Source organism: Salvelinus fontinalis, chromosome 13 (assembly GCF_029448725.1).
Source record: "Salvelinus fontinalis isolate EN_2023a chromosome 13, ASM2944872v1, whole genome shotgun sequence".
Lineage (NCBI taxonomy): Eukaryota > Metazoa > Chordata > Actinopteri > Salmoniformes > Salmonidae > Salvelinus > Salvelinus fontinalis.
This window is the reverse complement of record NC_074677.1, coordinates 2,180,700-2,204,100: the sequence shown is the minus strand read 5'-3', so window position 1 is coordinate 2,204,100 and position 23,401 is coordinate 2,180,700. Positions and strand designations below refer to the sequence as shown.

At 48.7% G+C, this 23,401-nt stretch overlaps 1 protein-coding gene across 6 annotated transcripts in view; it reads right to left on the bottom strand.

Moving 5' to 3' along the window:
- Positions 1–23,401, bottom strand: part of slc47a1 (solute carrier family 47 member 1) — a 47,110-nt gene that overhangs the window by 16,800 nt on the left and 6,909 nt on the right. For 2 of the 6 annotated variants that reach the window (XM_055941384.1, XM_055941383.1), the window contains 8 exons: positions 23,328–23,401; positions 23,070–23,112; positions 21,062–21,106; positions 10,822–10,919; positions 6,514–6,611; positions 6,292–6,405; positions 3,766–3,833; positions 3,309–3,417 (listed from right to left, as the gene is read on the bottom strand). The exon at positions 23,328–23,401 is cut by the window's right edge and continues 75 nt beyond it. In XM_055941384.1, coding sequence (XP_055797359.1) covers positions 3,309–3,417; positions 3,766–3,833; positions 6,292–6,405; positions 6,514–6,611; positions 10,822–10,919; positions 21,062–21,106; positions 23,070–23,112; positions 23,328–23,401 — 649 coding nt within the window. The remainder of the gene's footprint in view (positions 1–3,308; positions 3,418–3,765; positions 3,834–6,291; positions 6,406–6,513; positions 6,612–10,821; positions 10,920–21,061; positions 21,107–23,069; positions 23,113–23,327) is intronic. The other 4 variants (XM_055941389.1, XM_055941388.1, XM_055941386.1 and 1 more) reach the window with 2 other exon arrangements.

Here is a 23,401-nt window from a genome sequence, read left to right as displayed (position 1 = left end):
AATTCAAGGCACACTTAACCAACATGGCTACCACAGCATTCTGCAGTGATACGCCATCCCATCTGCTTTGCGCTTAGTGGGACTATAGTTTGTTTTTCAACGGGACAATGACCCAACACACCTCCAGGCTGTGTAAGGGCTATTTGACCAAGAAGGAGAGTGATGGAGTGCTGCATCAGATGACCTGGTCTCCACAAGCACCCAAATTCAACCCAATTGAGATGGCTTGGGATGAGTTGTACCGCAGTGAAGGAAAAGCAGCCAACAAGTGCTCAATATATGTGGGAACTACCTCAAGACTGTTGGAAAAGCATTCCAGGTGAAGCTGGTTGAGAAAATGCCAAGAGTGTGCAAAGCTGTCATCAAGGCAAAGGGTGGCTACTTTGAAGAATCTCAAATCTAAAATATGAACACTTTATTGGTTACTAAATGATTCCATATGTGTTATTTCATGGTTTTGATGTCTTCACTATTATTCTACAATGAAGAAAATAGTAAAATAAAGAAAAACCCTTGAATGAGTGGATGTGTCCAACTTTTGACTGGTGCTGTATATAACTATATTAATAATATATACAATAATATATAAAACAATATATAACTATATTAATAATATATACAACAATATATAAAACAATATATAACTATATTAATAATATATACGACAATATATAAAACTACATACATAACTATATTAATAATATATACAACAATAATAACTATATTAATAATATATACAACAATATATAAAACAATGTATACATATACATACACTACCGGTCAAAAGTTTTAGAACGGCTTGTTAAAAGTTAGTTTGTGGAATTTCTTTCCTTCTTAATGTGTTTGAGCCAATCAGTTGTGTTGTGACAAGGTTGGGTTGGTATACAGAAGATAGTCCTATTTGGTAATAGACAAAGTCCATATTATGGCAAGAACAGCTTAAATAAGCAAAGAGAAACGACAGTCCATCATTACTTTAAGACATGAAGGTCAGTCAATACGAAAACTGTTTTGTGCTGGGGACAATACAAGGCCACTTTAAAATGTGCAGTTTTGTCACACAACACATTGCCACAGATGCCTCTAGATTTGAGGGAGCGTGTAATTGGCATACTGACTGCAGGAATGTCCCCCAGAGCTGTTGCGAGAGAATTAAAACGTTAATTTCACCACCATAAGCCGCTTCCAAAGTTGTTAGTACGTCCCTGTTTCAGCATGATAATGCACAGCCCCATGTTGTTAGTACGTCCCTGTTTCAGCATGATAATGCACAGCCCCATGTTGTTAGTACGTCCCTGTTTCAGCATGATAATGCACAGCCCCATGTTGTTAGTACGTCCCTGTTTCAGCATGATAATGCACAGCCCCATGTTGTTAGTACGTCCCTGTTTCAGCATGATAATGCACAGCCCCATGTTGTTAGTACGTCCCTGTTTCAGCATGATAATGCACAGCCCCATGTTGTTAGCACGTCCCTGTTTCAGCATGATAATGCACAGCCCCATGCTGTTAGTACGTCCCTGTTTCAGCATGATAATGCACAGCCCCATGTTGTTAGTACGTCCCTGTTTCAGCATGATAATGCACAGCCCCATGTTGTTAGTACGTCCCTGTTTCAGCATGATAATGCACAGCCCCATGCTGTTAGTACGTCCCTGTTTCAGCATGATAATGCACAGCCCCATGTTGTTAGTACGTCCCTGTTTCAGCATGATAATGCACAGCCCCATGTTGTTAGTACGTCCCTGTTTCAGCATGATAATGCACAGCCCCATGTTGTTAGTACGTCCCTGTTTCAGCATGATAATGCACAGCCCCATGTTGTTAGTACGTCCCTGTTTCAGCATGATAATGCACAGCCCCATGTTGTTAGTACGTCCCTGTTTCAGCATGATAATGCACAGCCCCATGTTGTTAGTACGTCCCTGTTTCAGCATGATAATGCACAGCCCCATGTTGTTAGCACGTCCCTGTTTCAGCATGATAATGCACAGCCCCATGCTGTTAGTACGTCCCTGTTTCAGCATGATAATGCACAGCCCCATGTTGTTAGTACGTCCCTGTTTCAGCATGGTAATGCACAGCCCCATGTTGCAAGGATCTGAACACAATTCCTGGAAGTTGAAAATGTCCCAGTTCTACCATGGCCTGAATACCCACCAGACATGTCACCCATTGAGCATGTTTGGTATGCTCTGGATCGACGTGTATACGGCAGCGTGTTCCAGTTCCTGCCAATATTTGCTTTTAACAGTACCAAGAATTAGAACAGGTCATGGTAGAAATAGTTTAAGTTACTCAGCTCTGTGGTCCTGGAATTCCCTCCTGAACATGTTTAAATTGTCACGTTCCTGACCTGTTTTCCATTGTTTTTGTATTTATTTAGTATGGTCAGGGCGTGAGTTGGGTGGGTTGTCTATGTGTTATTTTCTATGTTGGGATGTTTGTGTTCGGCCGGGTATGATTCTCAATCAGAGGCAGCTGTCAATCGTTGTCCCTGATTGAGAATCATACTTAGGCAGCCGGGGTTTCACGTGTGTTTTGTGGGTGTTTGTTCTTGTGTCAGTGTTTTTCGCCACACGGGACTGTCACGGTAGTTATTTTTGTTATTTTGTATCGCATATTGTTTTGTTGTATATTAAATCACTATGGATACTAACCACTCTGCGTATTGGTCCGATCCGTCTCGCTTCTCCTCGTCCGAGGAGGAGGAAGAAAATGACTATCGTTACATAAATGTTATGATCTAGTCACGTTGGTGGAGTTTAAACACTTGATTGATGTATATAGTATAGAAGAGTGTCTTTAGGACAGCTGTTTTTCAGTCATGACATTCGTGTTTTTTTAACGTGATATGTAATTGTTGTGTGTCTATGGTTTTGTTTAATGTTGCGTTAGTGTATGTAAATAGTTTTGTCTGAAACGTTGTTCCCCTGGCTGCTTTTAGACCAGGTCTCTCTTGGAAAAGAGGTGTTGTCTTAATAAGAAAAACCTGTATAAAAAAGGTTAAAAAAAGTATATATAAAAGAATTAAATCCAGCAACTTAATAATATAATCCTAAGCATGGTCTGACCTGAGAGCACCAGAGCTTTAATGCTAAGCATAGTTTTACCTGAGAGCACCAGAGCTATAATGCTAAGCATGATTTTACCTGAGAGCACCAGAGCTATAATGCTAAGCATGATTTTACCTGAGAGCACCAGAGCTATAATGCTAAGCATAGTTTTACCTGAGAGCACCAGAGCTATAATGCTAAGCATGATTTTACCTGAGAGCACCAGAGCTATAATGCTAAGCATGATTTTACCTGAGAGCACCAGAGCTACTTTGCAGGTGAGTAGAGCCCTGGAGGTGTCTCCTGCTCCCAGAGCGTTCCCTACCCGCACACAGGCAGCTGCATGGACACCTAGAGGGAACTGGACAAGGACCCCACAGTTAGTTACCATACAGGCAGCCACATGGACACATAGAGGGAACTGGACAAGGACCTCACAGTTAGTTACCATACAGGCAGCCACATGGACACCTAGAGGGAACTGGACAAGGACCTGGCTGTGTGCTCGATTTTATACACCTATCAGCAACGGGTTTGGCTGAAATTGCCGAATCCACTAATTTGAAGGGGTGTCCACATACTTTTTGTATATATGGTTGTATCACACTGAGACAGAAAGGCAGTGGGAGGTGTGGGGAGGAGGTGATCTTGGAGGTCAGGGTGAGGAAGAGTTATGGGGAAGAGGTGACTAGACAGGTGTGTTTCTCACCATGTAGGTAATGGCTCCTATCTCCAACAACACATGCTGTGCTGCAAGATCCACCTCTCCAAGCATACCTAGAGAGAGAGAGAGAGAGAGAGAGAGATGTGCACTCCAATAAAAAAGGTTTCTTCCCTATAGGATAACCCTTTTTGCTTCCAGGTAGAACCCTTTGTGGAAAGGGTTCAACACGGAACTCAAAAGGGTTCTACCTGGAACCAAAAAGAGTTCTTGGAAGGGTTCTCCCATGGGGACAGCCGAAGAACCCTTTTTAGATTCTATGGTGTGAGGAGAGAGCAGCCTGATGACTAGGAAATGACCTGATGGTAATAGCACGTCTTTTTAAAGTCTTCTCCAAACCATAGCCCTAACCGTAACCACTCAGAATGAATGCCTAAGCTGTTAACCTTTGAGTTGTTTCTGTTTTAACCTTGTAACCATGGAGAATTACCCCTGTAACCACACAGAATTAACCCTTTAACCACACGGAATTAACCCTGTAACCACACGGAATTAACCCTGTAACCACACAGAATTAACCCTGTAACCACACGGAATTACCCCTGTAACCATGGAGATTTAACCCTGTAACCACACGGAATTAACCCTGTAACCACACGGAATTAACCCTTTAACCACACGGAATTACCCCTGTAACCACACGGAATTAACCCTGTAACCACACGGAATTACCCCTGTAACTACACGGAATTAACCCTGTATCCACACGGAATTAACCCTGTAACTACACGGAATTACCCCTGTAACCACACGGAATTACCCCTGTAACTACACGGAATTACCCCTGTAACCACACGGAATTACCCCTGTAACCACACGGAATTACCCCTGTAACCATGGAGATTTAACCCTGTAACCACACGGAATTAACCCTGTAACCACACGGAATTAACCCTTTAACCACACGGAATTACCCCTGTAACCACACGGAATTACCCCTGTAACCACACGGAATTAACCCTGTAACCACACGGAATTAACCCTGTAACCACACGGAATTAACCCTTTAACCACACGGAATTACCCCTGTAACCACACGGAATTAACCCTGTAACCACACGGAATTAACCCTTTAACCACACGGAATTAACCCTGTAACCACACGGAATTAACCCTGTAACTACACGGAATTAACCCTTTAACCACACGGAATTACCCCTGTAACCACACGGAATTAACCCTGTAACCACACGGAATTAACCCTGTAACCACACGGAATTAACCCTGTAACCACACGGAATTAACCCTTTAACCACACGGAATTAACCCTTTAACCACACAGAATTAACCCTGTAACCACACAGAATTAACCCTGTATCCACACGGAATTAACCCTGTAACCACACAGAATTAACCCTGTAACCACACGGAATTAACCCTTTAACCACACGGAATTAACCCTTTAACCACACGGAATTAACCCTTTAACCACACGGAATTAACCCTTTAACCACACGGAATTAACCCTTTAACCACACGGAATTAACCCTTTAACCACACGGAATTAACCCTTTAACCACACGGAATTAACCCTGTAACCACACGGAATTAACCCTTTAACCACACGGAATTAACCCTTTAACCACACGGAATTAACCCTGTAACCACACGGAATTAACCCTGTAACCATGGAGATTTAACCCTGTAACCACACGGAATTAACCCTGTAACCACACGGAATTAACCCTGTAACCACACGGAATTAACCCTGTAACCACACGGAATTAACCCTGTAACCACACGGAATTAACCCTGTAACCACACGGAATTAACCCTTTAACCACACGGAATTAACCCTGTAACCACACGGAATTAACCCTGTAACCACACGGAATTAACCCTTTAACCACACGGAATTAACCCTGTATCCACACGGAATTAACCCTGTAACCACACGGAATTAACCCTGTAACCACACGGAATTAACCCTTTAACCACACGGAATTAACCCTTTAACCACACGGAATTAACCCTTTAACCACACAGAATTAACCCTGTAACCACACAGAATTAACCCTGTAACCACACGGAATTACCCCTGTAACCATGGAGATTTAACCCTGTAACCACACGGAATTAACCCTGTAACCACACGGAATTAACCCTTTAACCACACGGAATTAACCCTGTAACCACACGGAATTAACCCTGTATCCACACGGAATTAACCCTGTAACCACACGGAATTAACCCTGTAACCACACGGAATTAACCCTGTATCCACACGGAATTAACCCTGTATCCACACGGAATTAACCCTGTAACTACACGGAAATAACCCTGAATGCATCAAAAATAGATGTTCATCCATGATATATCGAATTTCAAAGGGAAAAAATGAGAGGTTGTTGGAGAGAGGGGAAGAAGGATCGGATGGTTTTGAATTCCTATTAGTTAAGTGTAATTGTCGACACACACACACACACACACACACACACACACACACACACACACACACACACACACACACACACACACACACACACACACACACACACACACACACAGACTGACCAGCGAGGAAGCCTCCTATCTCCCAGACCCACCACTCGAAGCAGACCATCAGGGTACTGGGGATGGCCAGCTGCATGTAGGAACCCCACTCCTGGAGGGCCTCCCTGGACCAGCCTGGAGGAGCATCCACACATCAGTCATCGCTAAAAAAAAACTAATATCTATTGACATCAATAACCACATTTGGCCAGCAGAGGGAGGGACAAAGCGTATGTGTCTGACCTGCCCATGTGTTCTTGTGGAGGCCTCTCCAACAGATGTATAAGTAGAGGAGCAGACAGATGGTGATCTGAGACAGGCTGTTCGCTATAGCAGAGCCTCTACACAACACAACAACACAGACACAGGATCAATAACACACACACTCAGACATTATAACACACAACAACACATTTACTGTAATTGAGAGGAGGAAGGGGAGAGAAGGAGGAGGGGAGAGAAGGGGGGGAGAACGAGGAGGGGAGAGAAGGAGGAGGGGAAGGAAGGGGGGGAGAATGAGGAGGGGAGGGAAGGAGGAGGGGAGAGAAGGAGGAGGGGAGAGAAGGAGGAAGGGGAGGAAGAGAACGAGGAGGGGAGAGAAGAGGGGAGAACGAGGAGAGAAGAGGAAGGGGAGAGAAGAGGAGAGAAGGGAGAGAAGGAGGAAGGGGAGAGGAGGAAGGGGTGAGAAGGAGGAGAGAAGGGGGAGGGGAGAGAAGAGGAGAGAAGGAAGAGAAGAAGGAGGGGGGGAAGAGAAGGAGGAAGGGGAGAGGAGGAAGGGGTGAGAAGGAGGAGAGAAGGGGGAGGGGAGAGAAGGAGGAGGGGGGGAGAGAAGGAGGAGAGGGGAAGAGAAGGAGGAGGGGAGGGGAGAGAAGAAGGAGGGTGAGAGAAGGAGGAGGGAAGGAAGAGAAGGAGGAGGGTGAGAAAAGGGGGAGGGGAGAGAAGGAGGAGGAAGGGGAGAGAAGGAGGAGAGGGGAAGAGAAGGAGGAGGGGGAGAGAAGGAGGAGGGGAGAGAATGAGGAAGGGAGGAAGAGAAGGAGGAGGGTGAGAGAAGGAGGAGGGGAGGAAGAGAAGGAGGAGGGTGAGAAAAGGGGGAGGGGAGAGAAGGAGGAGAGGAAGAGAATGAGGAGAGGGGAAGAGAAGGAGGAGGGGGAGAGAAGGAGGAGGGGAGAGAATGAGGAGGAGGGGGAGAGAAGGAGGAGAGGGGAAGAGAAGGAGGAGGGGGAGAGAAGGAGGAAGGGAGGAAGAGAAGGAGGAGGGTGAGAGAAGGAGGAGGGGAGGAAGAGAAGGAGGAGGGTGAGAAAAGGGGGAGGGGAGAGAAGGAGGAGAGGAAGAGAATGAGGAGAGGGGGTAAGAGAAGGAGGAGGGGAGAGAAGGAGGAGGGGAGAAGAGAAGGAGGAGGGGAGAGAAGGAGGAGGGGAGAAGAGAAGGAGGAGGGGAGAGAAGGAGGAAGGGGAGGAAGAGAACGAGGAGGGGAGAGAAGGAGGAGGGGAGGAAGAGAAGGAGGAGAGGAAGAGAATGAGGAGAGGGGAAAAGAAGGAGGAGGGGAGAGAAGGAGGAGGGGAGAAGAGAAGGAGGAGGGGAGAGAAGGAGGAGGGGAGAAGAGAAGGAGGAGGGGAGAGAAGGAGGAGGGGAGAAGAGAAGGAGGAGGGGAGAGAAGGAGGAGGGGAGAGGGGGAGGAAGAGAAGGAGGATGGGAGAGAAGGAGGAGGGGAGGAAGAGAAGGATGAGGGGAGAGAAGGAGGAAGGGGAGGAAGAGAACGAGGAGGGGAGAGAAGAGGGGAGAACGAGGAGAGAAGAGGGAGGGGAGAGAAGAGGAGAGAAGGGAGAGAAGGAGGAAGGGGAGAGGAGGAAGGGGAGAGAAGAGGAGAGAAGGGAGAGAAGGAGGAAGGGGAGAGGAGGAAGGGGTGAGAAGGAGGAGAGAAGGGGGAGGGGAGAGAAGAGGAGAGAAGGAAGAGAAGAAGGAGGGGGGGAAGAGAAGGAGGAAGGGGAGAGGAGGAAGGGGTGAGAAGGAGGAGAGAAGGGGGAGGGGAGAGAAGGAGGAGGGGGGGAGAGAAGGAGGAGAGGGGAAGAGAAGGAGGAGGGGAGGGGAGAGAAGAAGGAGGGTGAGAGAAGGAGGAGGGGAGGAAGAGAAGGAGGAGGGTGAGAAAAGGGGGAGGGGAGAGAAGGAGGAGGGAGGGGAGAGAAGGAGGAGAGGGGAAGAGAAGGAGGAGGGGGAGAGAAGGAGGAGGGGAGAGAATGAGGAAGGGAGGAAGAGAAGGAGGAGGGGAGGAAGAGAAGGAGGAGGGTGAGAAAAGGGGGAGGGGAGAGAAGGAGGAGAGGAAGAGAATGAGGAGAGGGGAAGAGAAGGAGGAGGGGGAGAGAAGGAGGAGGGGAGAGAATGAGGAGGAGGGGGAGAGAAGGAGGAGAGGGGAAGAGAAGGAGGAGGGGGAGAGAAGGAGGAAGGGAGGAAGAGAAGGAGGAGGGTGAGAGAAGGAGGAGGGGAGGAAGAGAAGGAGGAGGGTGAGAAAAGGGGGAGGGGAGAGAAGGAGGAGAGGAAGAGAATGAGGAGAGGGGGTAAGAGACGGAAGAGGGGAGAGAAGGAGGAGGGGAGAAGAGAAGGAGGAGGGGAGAAGAGAAGGAGGAGGGGAGAAGAGAAGGAGGAGGGGAGAGAAGGAGGAAGGGAGGAAGAGAAGGAGGAGGGTGAGAGAAGGAGGAGGGGAGGAAGAGAAGGAGGAGGGTGAGAAAAGGGGGAGGGGAGAGAAGGAGGAGAGGAAGAGAATGAGGAGAGGGGAAAAGAAGGAGGAGGGGAGAGAAGGAGGAGGGGAGAAGAGAAGGAGGAGGGGAGAGAAGGAGGAGGGGAGAAGAGAAGGAGGAGGGGAGAGAAGGAGGAGGGGAGAAGAGAAGGAGGAGGGGAGAGAAGGAGGAGGGGAGAGGGGGAGGAAGAGAAGGAGGATGGGAGAGAAGGAGGAGGGGAGGAAGAGAAGGATGAGGGGAGAGAAGGAGGAAGGGGAGGAAGAGAACGAGGAGGGGAGAGAAGAGGGGAGAACGAGGAGAGAAGAGGGAGGGGAGAGAAGAGGAGAGAAGGGAGAGAAGGAGGAAGGGGAGAGGAGGAAGGGGTGAGAAGGAGGAGAGAAGGGGGAGGGGAGAGAAGGGGAGAGAAGGAGGAGAAGAAGGAGGGGGGGAAGAGAAGGAGGAGGGGGAGAGAAGGATGAGAGGGGAAGAGAAGGAGGAGGGGGAGAGAAGGAGGAGGGGAGGAAGAGAAGGAGGAGGGCAGGAAGAGAAGGAGGAGGGTGCGAAAAGGGGGAGGGGAGAGAAGGAGGAGAGGGGAAGAGAAGGAGGAGGGGGAGAGAAGGAGGAGGGGGAGAGAAGGAGGAGGGGAGAGAAGGAGGAGGGGAGGAAGAGAAGGAGGAGGGGAGAGAAGGAGGAGGGGAGGAAGAGAAGGAGGAGGGGAGAGAAGGAGGAGGGGAGAGGGGGAGGAAGAGAAGGAGGATGGGAGAGAAGGAGGAGGGGAGGAAGAGAAGGATGAGGGGAGAGAAGGAGGAAGGGGAGGAAGAGAACGAGGAGGGGAGAGAAGAGGGGAGAACGAGGAGAGAAGAGGGAGGGGAGAGAAGAGGAGAGAAGGGAGAGAAGGAGGAAGGGGAGAGGAGGAAGGGGTGAGAAGGAGGAGAGAAGGGGGAGGGGAGAGAAGGGGAGAGAAGGAGGAGAAGAAGGAGGGGGGGAAGAGAAGGAGGAGGGGGAGAGAAGGATGAGAGGGGAAGAGAAGGAGGAGGGGGAGAGAAGGAGGAGGGGAGGAAGAGAAGGAGGAGGGCAGGAAGAGAAGGAGGAGGGTGCGAAAAGGGGGAGGGGAGAGAAGGAGGAGAGGGGAAGAGAAGGAGGAGGGGGAGAGAAGGAGGAGGGGGAGAGAAGGAGGAGGGGAGAGAAGGAGGAGGGGAGGAAGAGAAGGAGGAGGGGAGAGAAGGAGGAGGGGAGGAAGAGAAGGAGGAGGGTGAGAAAAGGGGGAGGGGAGAGAAGGAGGAGGGTGCGAAAAGGGGGAGGGGAGAGAAGGAGGAGAGAAGGGCAGGGGAAGAAGAGGGGGTAGAGAAGGAGGAGGGGAGGAAGATAAGGAGGAGGGGGGATGAAGATAGGAGAGGAAGAAGAAGAGGATAGGAGTAGGAGAGGAAGAAGAGGATAGGAGTAGGAGAGGAAGAAGAGGATAGGAGTAGGAGAGGAAGAAGAGGATAGGAGCAGGAGAGGAAGAAGAGGATAGGAGTAGGAGAGGAAGAAGAGGATAGGAGTAGGAGAGGAAGAAGAGGATAGGAGTAGGAGAGGAAGAAGAGGATAGGAGCAGGAGAGGAAGAAGAGGATAGGAGTAGGAGAGGAAGAAGAGGATAGGAGTAGGAGAGGAAGAAGAGGATAGGAGCAGGAGAGGAAGAAGAGGATAGGAGTAGGAGAGGAAGAAGAGGATAGGAGTAGGAGAGGAAGAAGAGGATAGGAGTAGGAGAGGAAGAAGAGGATAGGAGCAGGAGAGGAAGAAGAGGATAGGAGTAGGAGAGGAAGAAGAGGATAGGAGCAGGAGAGGAAGCTAGTGCAGTACATGACTCCCATCTCCAGGCTGAAGAGCAGGATGTAGTTGACAGCCAGGTTAATGAGGTTAGCTGCTGCTGCTGTGTACATCTGAGGTAGGATGATCCCCTGGGAGACACAGTTAAATCAAATCCATTTCTATTTGTCATATGCACCGAATTCAACAGCTGTAGAATTTACAGTGAAATGCTTACTTACAAGCCCTTAAAACTTCTTATGGCTGCAATCCCGTTAACGGGATGTTATGACAACAGCCAGTGAAAGTGCAGGGCGCCAAATTCAAACAACAGAAATCTCATAATTAAAATTCCTCAAACATACATGTATTTTATACCATTTTAAAGGTAATCTTGTTGTTAATCCCACCAAAGTGTCCGATTTCAAATAGGCTTTTCAGCGAAAGCACCACAAACGATTATGTTAGGTCACCACCAACTCAAAGAAGAATTCAGACATTTTTCCAGCCAAAGAGAGGAGTCACAAAAAGCACAAATAGAGATAAAATGAATCACTAACCTTTGATGATCTTCATCAGATGACACTCATAGGACATCATGTTACACAATACATATATGTCTTGTTCGATTAAGTTCATATTTATATCCAAAAACCTCAGTTTACATTGGCGCCATGTTCAGAAATGCCTCCAAAATATCCAGAGAAATTGCAGAGTCACATCAAATAACAGAAATCCTCATCATAAACTTTGATGAAAGATACATGTTTTACATAGAATTAAAGATACACTTGTTCTTAATTCTTGTCAGATTTCAAAAAGCTTTACGGCAAAACACAATATTCAATCATCTGAAAACAGCGTTCAGCCACAAAAGGAAGCCATACAGTTACCCGCCAAATTGTGCAGTCAACAAAACTCATAAAAAGCATTATAAATCTTCACTTACCTTTGCTGATCTTCGTCGGAATGCACTCCCAGGACTCCCACGTCCACAATAAATGTTTGTTTGGTTCGGTAATGTCCATCATTTATGTCCAAATATCTATTTTCGTTAGCGTGTTTGGTTAACAAATCCAACGTCAGGAAGCGCGTTCACTAAAAGCTGACGAAATGTCCAAAAGTTCCGTAACAGTCCGTAGAAACATGTCAAACGATGTATTGAATCAATCTTTAGAATGTTTTTAACATAAATCTTGAATAACGTTCCAACCGGTGAATTACATTGACTTCAGATGAGCGATGGAACATAGCTCCCTCTCATGTGAACACGCATGGTGAAAGCATGGTCAGGTCATGGCAGACCTGACTAATTCCCCTCTCATTCGGCCCGCCTTCACAGTAGAGGCATCAGACAAGGTTCTACAGACTGTCGACATCTAGTGGAAGCCATAGGAAGTGCAAACCCATCCATATCTCGCTGTGATTTCAATAGGATCTTGGTTTAAAATTGACCAGCCTCAGAATTCCCACTTCCCGTTTGGATTCTTTCTCAGGTTTTTGCCTGCCATATGAGTTCTGTTATACTCACAGACATAATTCAAACAGTTTTAGAAACTTCAGAGTGTTTTCTATCCAATACTAATAATAATATGCATATATTAGCAACTATGACTGAGGAGCAGGCCGTTTACTCTGGGCACCGCTGTGCACCTTTTATCCAAGCTACTCAATACTGCCCCTGCAGCAGGTTTAAGAAAAATAAGGGAAGACAATGCAAATAGTCCAGGTAGCCATTTGATTAGCTTTTCAGGAGTCTTATGGTTTGGAAGCTGTTAATAAGAAGCCTTTTGGACCTAGACTTGGCGCTCTGATACCGATTGCCATGCGGTAGCAGAGAGAACAGTCAATGACGAGGGTGGCTGGAGTCTTTGACCATTTTTAGGGCCTTCCTCTGACACCACCTGTTATAGAGGTCCTGGATGTCAGGAAGCTTGGCCCCTTTGTACCCTCTGTAGTGCCTTGCGGTCGGAGACCGAGCAGTTTCCACACCAGGCAGTGATGCAACCAGTCAGGATGCTCTCAATGGTGCAGCTGTAGAACCCATGCCAAGTCTTTTCAGTCTCCTGAGGGGGAATAGGCTTTGTCGTTCCCTCTTCATGACTGTCTTGGTGTGTTTGGACCATGTTAGTTTGTTGGAACTTGAAGCTCTCAACCTGCTCCACTACAGGAGGGGACTGAGCAGGCCCCTGTGTTGAGGATCAGCATGGCAGATGTGTTGTTACCTAACCTTACCACCTGGGGGCGGCCCGTCAGGAAGTCCAGGATCCAGTTGCAGAGGGAAGTGTTTAGTCCCAGGGTCCTTAGCTTAGTGATGAGCTTTGAGTGCAGTATGGTGTTGAACGCTGAGCTGTAGTCAATGAATAGCATTCTCACATAGGTGTTCCTTCTGTCCAGGTGGGAAAGGACAGTGTGGAGTGCAATAGAGATTGCATCATCTGTGGATCTGTTGGGGCGGTATGCAAATTGGAGTGGGTCTAGGGTTTCTGGGATAATGGTTTTGATGTGAGCAATGACCAGCCTTTCAAAGCACTTCATGGCTACAGACGTGAGTGCTACGTGTCTGTAGTCATTTAGGCAGGTTATCTTGGTGTTCTTGGGCACAGGGACTATGGTGGTCTGCTTGAAACATGTTGGTATTACAGACTCAGTCAGGGACAGGTTGAAAATGTCAGTGAAGACACTTGCTAGTTGGTCAGCGCATGCTCGTAGTACACGTCCTGGTAATCCGTCTGGCCCCGCAGCCTTGTGAATGTTGACCTGTTTAAAAGTCTTACTGACATCGGTTACAGAGAGCGTGATCACACAGTCGTCTGGAACAGCTGATGCTCTCATGCATGCTTAAGTGTTGCTTGCCTCGAAGCGAGCATAGAAGTAATTTATCTCATCTGTTTGGCTCGTGTCACTGAGCAGCTCTCGGCTGTGCGTCCCTTTGTAGTCTGTAATAGTTTGCAAGCCCTGCCACATCCGACGAGCGTCGGAGCCGGTGTAGTATGATTCAGTCTTAGTCCTGTATTGACACTCTGCCTGTTTAATGGTTCGTCGGAGGGCGAGCGGGATTTCTTATAAGCGTCCGGGTTAGAGTCCCGCTCCTTGAAAGCTCTACCCTTTAGCACAGTGCGGATGTTGCCTGTAATCCATGGCTTCTGGCTGTTGTATGTACCTGTGGTCACTTTTGGGAACGATGTCATCTAAGCACTTATTGATGAAGCCATTGACTGATGTGGTGTACTCCTCAATGCCATCGGAAGAATCCCGGAACATGTTCCAGTCTGTGCTAACCAAAACAGTCCTGTAGTTTAGCATCTGCTTCATCTGACCACTTCTGGTACTTCCTGCTTTAGTTTTTGCTTGTAAGCAGGAATCAGGAGGATATAATTATAGTCAGTCTCTGTGTGTGGAGTAAAGGTGGTCTAGAGTTTTTTTCCCATTCTGGTTGCACATTTAACATGATGGTAGAAATGAGGTAAAACGGATTTAAGTTTCCCTGTATTAATGTCCCCGGCCACTAGGAGCACTGCCTCTGGATGAGCGTTTTCCTGTTTGCTTATGGCCGTATACAGCTCGTTGAGTGCAGTCTTAGTGTGGTCTACAACTTATCATGAGATACTCCACCTCATGATAGAGCACCAGCTGTTGTTTACAAATATACACAGACCGCCACCCCTTGTCTTACCGGAGGCAGCAGTTCTATCGACGAGGCGAAAACCCCATCAACTGTATGTTACCCATGTCGTCGTTCAGCCACGACTCAGTGGAACAGAAGATAATTAATGTCCCGTTGGTAGGATATTTGTGATGATAGCTCGTCCATTTTGTTATCCAACGATAGTACGTTGGGTAATAAGACTGATGGTAGAGGCAGATTTACCACTCGCCGTCGGATCCTTACAAAGCACCCCGACCAACGTCCCCGATATATCTGTCTCTCCTTCATGAGAATGACGGGGATTTGGGCCTTGTCGGGTGTCTGAAGTAAATCCTTTGCGTCCAACTCATTAAAGAAAACATCTTTGTCTAGTACGAGGTGAGTAATCGCTGTTCAGATATCCAGAAGCTCTTTTCGCTAGCAGAAACATTATGTACTAAATAAGTTACAAATCACGCAAAAAAGCACACACACTAGCACACACACAGTAGCACACACACAGTAGCACACACACAGTAGCACACACACACTAGCACACACACAGTAGCACACACACAGTAGCACACACACAGTAGCACACACACAGTAGCACACACACAGTAGCACACACACAGTAGCACACACACAGTAGCACACACACAGTAGCACACACACACTAGCACACACACAGTAGCACACACACAGTAGCACACACACAGTAGCACACACACACTAGCACACACACACTAGCACACACACAGTAGCACACACACAGTAGCACACACACTAGCACACACACAGTAGCACACACACACTAGCACACACACACTAGCACACACACAGTAGCACACACACACTAGCACACACACAGTAGCACACACACAGTAGCACACACACAGTAGCACACACACAGTAGCACACACACACTAGCACACACAGTAGCACACACACAGTAGCACACACACAGTAGCACACACACACTAGCACACACACACTAGCACACACACAGTAGCACACACACAGTAGCACACACACACTAGCACACACACAGTAGCACACACACAGTAGCACACACACAGTAGCACACACACAGTAGCACACACACAGTAGCACACACACAGTAGCACACACACACTAGCACACACACAGTAGCACACACACAGTAGCACACACACACTAGCACACACACAGTAGCACACACACACTAGCACACACACAGTAGCACACACACAGTAGCACACACACTAGCACACACACAGTAGCACACACACACTAGCACACACACACTAGCACACACACAGTAGCACACACACACTAGCACACACACAGTAGCACACACACAGTAGCACACACACAGTAGCACACACACAGTAGCACACACACAGTAGCACACACACACTAGCACACACACAGTAGCACACACACACTAGCACACACACAGTAGCACACACACAGTAGCACACACACTAGCACACACACAGTAGCACACACACACTAGCACACACACACTAGCACACACACAGTAGCACACACACACTAGCACACACACAGTAGCACACACACAGTAGCACACACACAGTAGCACACACACAGTAGCACACACACAGTAGCACACACACAGTAGCACACACACAGTAGCACACACACACAGTAGCACACACACACAGTAGCACACACACAGTAGCACACACACAGTAGCACACACACAGTAGCACACACACAGTAGTACACACACAGTAGCACACACACAGTAGCACACACACAGTAGCACACACACAGTAGCACACACACACTAGCACACACACAGTAGCACACACACAGTAGCACACACACACACACACACACACACACACACACACACACACACACACACACAGTAGCACACACACAGTAGCACACACACAGTAGTACACACACAGTAGCACACACACAGTAGCACACACACAGTAGCACACACACAGTAGCACACACACACACACACACACACACACACACACACACACACACACACACACACACACACACAGTAGCACACACACAGTAGCACACACACAGTAGTACACACACAGTAGCACACACACAGTAGCACACACACACTAGCACACACACAGTAGCACACACACAGTAGCACACACACAGTAGCACACACACACTAGCACACACACACTAGCACACACACAGTAGCACACACACAGTAGCACACACACAGTAGCACACACACAGTAGCACACACACAGTAGCACACACACAGTAGCACACACACAGTAGCACACACACACTAGCACACACACAGTAGCACACACACACTAGCACACACACAGTAGCACACACACAGTAGCACACACACTAGCACACACACAGTAGCACACACACACTAGCACACACACACTAGCACAGACACAGTAGCACACACACACTAGCACACACACAGTAGCACACACACAGTAGCACACACACAGTAGCACACACACAGTAGCACACACACAGTAGCACACACACAGTAGCACACACACACACACACACACACACACACACACACACACACACACAGTAGCACACACACAGTAGCACACACACAGTAGTACACACACAGTAGCACACACACAGTAGCACACACACAGTAGCACACACACAGTAGCACACACACACACACACACACACACACACACACACACACACACACAGTAGCACACACACAGTAGCACACACACAGTAGTACACACACAGTAGCACACACACAGTAGCACACACACACTAGCACACACACAGTAGCACACACACAGTAGCACACACACAGTAGCACACACACAGTAGCACACACACACTAGCACACACACAGTAGCACACACACAGTAGCACACACACAGTAGCACACACACACTAGCACACACACAGTAGCACACACACACTAGCACACACACAGTAGCACACACACAGTAGCACACACACAGTAGCACACACACAGTAGCACACACACACTAGCACACACACACTAGCACACACACAGTAGCACACACACAGTAGCACACACACAGTAGCACACACACAGTAGCACACACACAGTAGCACACACACAGTAGCACACACACAGTAGCACACACACAGTAGCACACACACACTAGCACACACACAGTAGCACACACACAGTAGCACACACACAGTAGCACACACACAGTAGCACACACACAGTAGCACACACACAGTAGCACACACACAGTAGTACACACACAGTAGCACACACACAGTAGCACACACACAGTAGCACACACACAGTAGCACACACACAGTAGCACACACACACTAGCACACACACAGTAGCACACACACAGTAGCACACACACACACACACACACACACACACACACACACACAGTAGCACACACACAGTAGCACACACACAGTAGTACACACACAGTAGCACACACACAGTAGCACACACACAGTAGCACACACACAGTAGCACACACACACACACACACACACACACACACACACACACACACACACACACACACAGTAGCACACACACAGTAGCACACACACAGTAGTACACACACAGTAGCACACACACAGTAGCACACACACACTAGCACACACACAGTAGCACACACACAGTAGCACACACACAGTAGCACACACACAGTAGCACACACACACTAGCACACACACAGTAGCACACACACAGTAGCACACACACAGTAGCACACACACAGTAGCACACACACAGTAGCACACACACAGTAGCACACACACAGTAGCACACACACACTAGCACACACACAGTAGCACACACACAGTAGCACACACACTAGCACACACACAGTAGCACACACACACTAGCACACACACACTAGCACACACACAGTAGCACACACACACTAGCACACACACAGTAGCACACACACAGTAGCACACACACAGTAGCACACACACAGTAGCACACATACAGTAGCACACACACAGTAGCACACACACAGTAGCACACACACAGTAGCACACACACAGTAGCACACACACACTAGCACACACACAGTAGCACACACACAGTAGCACACACACACACACACACACACACACACACACACAGTAGCACACACACAGTAGCACACACACAGTAGTACACACACAGTAGCACACACACAGTAGCACACACACAGTAGCACACACACAGTAGCACACACACACACACACACACACACACACACACACATACACACACAGTAGCACACACACAGTAGCACACACACAGTAGTACACACACAGTAGCACACACACAGTAGCACACACACACTAGCACACACACAGTAGCACACACACAGTAGCACACACACAGTAGCACACACACAGTAGCACACACACACTAGCACACACACAGTAGCACACACACAGTAGCACACACACAGTAGCACACACACAGTAGCACACACAGTAGTACACACACAGTAGTACACACACAGTAGCACACACACAGTAGCACACACACAGTAGTACACACACAGTAGCACACACACAGTAGCACACACACAGTAGCACACACACAGTAGCACACACACAGTAGCACACACACAGTAGCACACACACACTAGCACACACACAGTAGCACACACACAGTAGCACACACACTAGCACACACACAGTAGCACACACACACTAGCACACACACACTAGCACACACACAGTAGCACACACACAGTAGCACACACACAGTAGCACACACACAGTAGCACACACACACTAGCACACACACAGTAGCACACACACAGTAGCACACACACACTAGCACACACACAGTAGCACACACACAGTAGCACACACACAGTAGCACACACACAGTAGCACACACACAGTAGCACACACACAGTAGCACACACACAGTAGCACACACACAGTAGCACACACAGAGTAGCACACACACAGTAGCACACACACAGTAGTACACACACAGTAGCACACACACAGTAGCACACACACAGTAGCACACACACAGTAGCACACACACACTAGCACACACACAGTAGCACACACACAGTAGCACACACACACACACACACACACACACACACACACACACACACAGTAGCACACACACAGTAGCACACACACAGTAGTACACACACAGTAGCACACACACAGTAGCACACACACAGTAGCACACACACAGTAGCACACACACACACACACACACACACACACACACACACACACACACACACACACACACACACACACACACAGTAGCACACACACAGTAGCACACACACAGTAGTACACACACAGTAGCACACACACAGTAGCACACACACAGTAGCACACACACAGTAGCACACACACACTAGCACACACACAGTAGCACACACACAGTAGCACACACACAGTAGCACACACACAGTAGCACACACAGTAGTACACACACAGTAGTACACACACAGTAGCACACACACAGTAGCACACACACAGTAGCACACACACAGTAGCACACACACAGTAGCACACACACAGTAGCACACACACACTAGCACACACACAGTAGCACACACACACTAGCACACACACAGTAGCACACACACAGTAGCACACACACTAGCACACACACAGTAGCACACACACACTAGCACACACACACTAGCACACACACAGTAGCACACACACACTAGCACACACACAGTAGCACACACACAGTAGCACACACACAGTAGCACACACACAGTAGCACACACACAGTAGCACACACACAGTAGCACACACACAGTAGCACACACACACTAGCACACACACAGTAGCACACACACAGTAGCACACACACAGTAGCACACACACAGTAGCACACACACACTAGCACACACACAGTAGCACACACACAGTAGCAAACACACAGTAGCACACACACAGTAGCACACACACAGTAGTACACACACAGTAGCACACACACAGTAGCACACACACAGTAGCACACACACAGTAGCACACACACACTAGCACACACACAGTAGCACACACACAGTAGCACACACACACACACACACACACACACACACACACACACACACACACACACACACACACACACACACAGTAGCACACACACAGTAGCACACACACAGTAGTACACACACAGTAGCACACACACAGTAGCACACACACAGTAGCACACACACAGTAGCACACACACACACACACACACACACACACACACACACACACACACACACACACACACACACACAGTAGCACACACACAGTAGCACACACACAGTAGTACACACACAGTAGCACACACACAGTAGCACACACACACTAGCACACACACAGTAGCACACACACAGTAGCACACACACAGTAGCACACACACAGTAGCACACACACACTAGCACACACACAGTAGCACACACACAGTAGCACACACACAGTAGCACACACACAGTAGCACACACAGTAGTACACACACAGTAGTACACACACAGTAGCACACACACAGTAGCACACACACAGTAGTACACACACAGTAGTACACACACAGTAGCACACACACAGTAGTACACACACACACACACACACACACACACACACACACACACACACACACACACACACACACACACACACACACACACACACACACACACACACACACACACACACACACACACACACACGCACACACAATACCTGGTTCTGTAGGTAAGCTGTTTGCAACTGGTGCAGGAACATAGCCTTTGAAAGGAGGAGAGGGGAGGAAGAGTAATGATGTCAGTCGTTTTGAACTAACCGGACGGAACACTCAGACCCCAGACAGATCAGTCAGACCCCAGATGGAAGACCTAGACCCCAGACAGATCAGTCAGACCCCAGATGGAAGACTTAGACCCCAGATGGATCAGTCAGACCCCAGTCAGAACACTCAGACCCCAGACAGAACACTCAGACCCCAGTCGGAACACTCAGACCCCAGACAGACTCTCAGACCCCAGACAGAACACTCAGACCCCAGACAGACCACTCAGACCCCAGACAGACCACTCAGACCCCAGACAGAACACTCAGACCCCAGACAGAACACTCAGACCCCAGACAGAACACTCAGACCCCAGATGGATCAGTCAGACTCCAGACAGATCCCTCGTATTACAGATGCAACACTGAGACAGACTGAGATAGAACATGTGTGGGGACAAATGACAGTCTTGATAGAGTTCGGTGGGACAGAGGACTGACATGTAGCCTGGATGGGGACAGAGGACTGACATGTAGCCTGGATGGGGACAGAGGACTGACATGTAGCCTGGGTGGGGACAGAGGACTGACATGTAGCCTGGATGGGGACAGAGGACTGACATGTAGCCTGGATGGGGACAGAGGACTGACATACAGCCTGGGTGGGGACAGAGGACTGACATGTAGCCTGGATGGGGACAGAGGACTGCCATGTAGCCTGGATGGGGACAGAGGACTGACATACAGCCTGGGTGGGGACAGAGGAATGACATGTAGCCTGGATGGGGACAGAGGACTGACATGTAGCCTGGGTGGGGACAGAGGACTGACATGTAGCCTGGATGGGGACAGAGGACTGACATGTAGCCTGGATGGGGACAGAGGACTGACATGTAGCCTGGATGGGGACAGAGGACTGACATGTAGCCTGGATGGGGACAGAGTACTGACATGTAGCCTGGATGGGGACAGAGGACTGACATGTAGCCTGGGTGGGGACAGAGGACTGACATGTAGCCTGGATGGGGACAGAGGACTGACATGTAGCCTGGGTGGGGACAGAGGACTGACATGTAGCCTGGATGGGGACAGAGGACTGACATGTAGCCTGGATGGGGACAGAGGACTGACATGTAGCCTAAGTGGGGACAGAGGACTGAGATAGAGTGGGGTGTATCTCAGTCCTCTTTCCCCACCCAGGCTCTACCTAGACTGTCTTCAGGACCCACCCAGGCTCTATCTCAGGCCTATGTCCCCAGCCAGGCCCTATCTGAGGCCTATGTCCCCAGCCAGGCCCTATCTAGACTGTCTTCTGTCTGCACCTTTGCTCTATCGGGCATGTCCTCTTTCTCCAACCTGGCTCATTCTTAGTCCTCTATCTCCACCTAGATCTATCTCAGTCCTCTTTCAGTATTCTGCCCCCACCCAGACTCTATCTAGTCTGTCATCTGTCTCCACCTAGACCATATATACACTGTCCTTTGTCCCCACCCAGACTAAACCGCAGTTCTCTGTCCCCACCCAAGATCTGTCTCGACTGGTCTCTGTCCCAACCCAGGCTCTATATAGACTGTCATCTGTCCCCACCCAGGCTCTATCTCAGTCCTCTGTCCTCAACCAGGCTCTATCTAGACTGTCCACAATCAGGCTGTTCTATGTCCCTGTTCAGGCTCTATCTCAGTCCTCTGTCCTCAACCAGGCTCTATCTAGACTGTCCACAATCAGGCTGTTCTATGTCCCTGTTCAGGCTCTATCTCAGTCCTCTGTCCTCAACCAGGCTCTATCTAGACTGTCCACAATCAGGCTGTTCTATGTCCCTGTTCAGGCTCTATCTCAGTCCTCTGTCCTCAACCAGGCTCTATCTAGACTGTCCACAATCAGGCTGTGTCTAGACTGTTCTATGTCCCTGTTCAGGCTGTTCAGGCTCTATCTCAGTCCTCTGGTTGGAGACAGTGTTACTCACAGGAACAGCAGGCAGGTAAAGCATCACATAAAGCTGGGCGATCCTGACGGGGAGACAACAGAACAAACAGTCAGCTCTTTACGAACCACAATGTTTGAGCCAACATTCACATCGTGTGTGTGTGTGTGTGTGTGTGTGTGTGTGTGTGTGTGTGTGTGTGTGTGTGTGTGTGTGTGTGTGTGTGTGTGTGTGTGTGTGTGTGTGTGTGTGTGTGTGTGTGTGTGTGTGTGTGTGTGTATCTGTGTGAGTGTTTCCCACCGGGCCACCTCCTGCTCCTGATTCATGGCTAGGAGGATGTTGTGGGCGTTGATGAGGAGGCCCCAGCAGGGCAG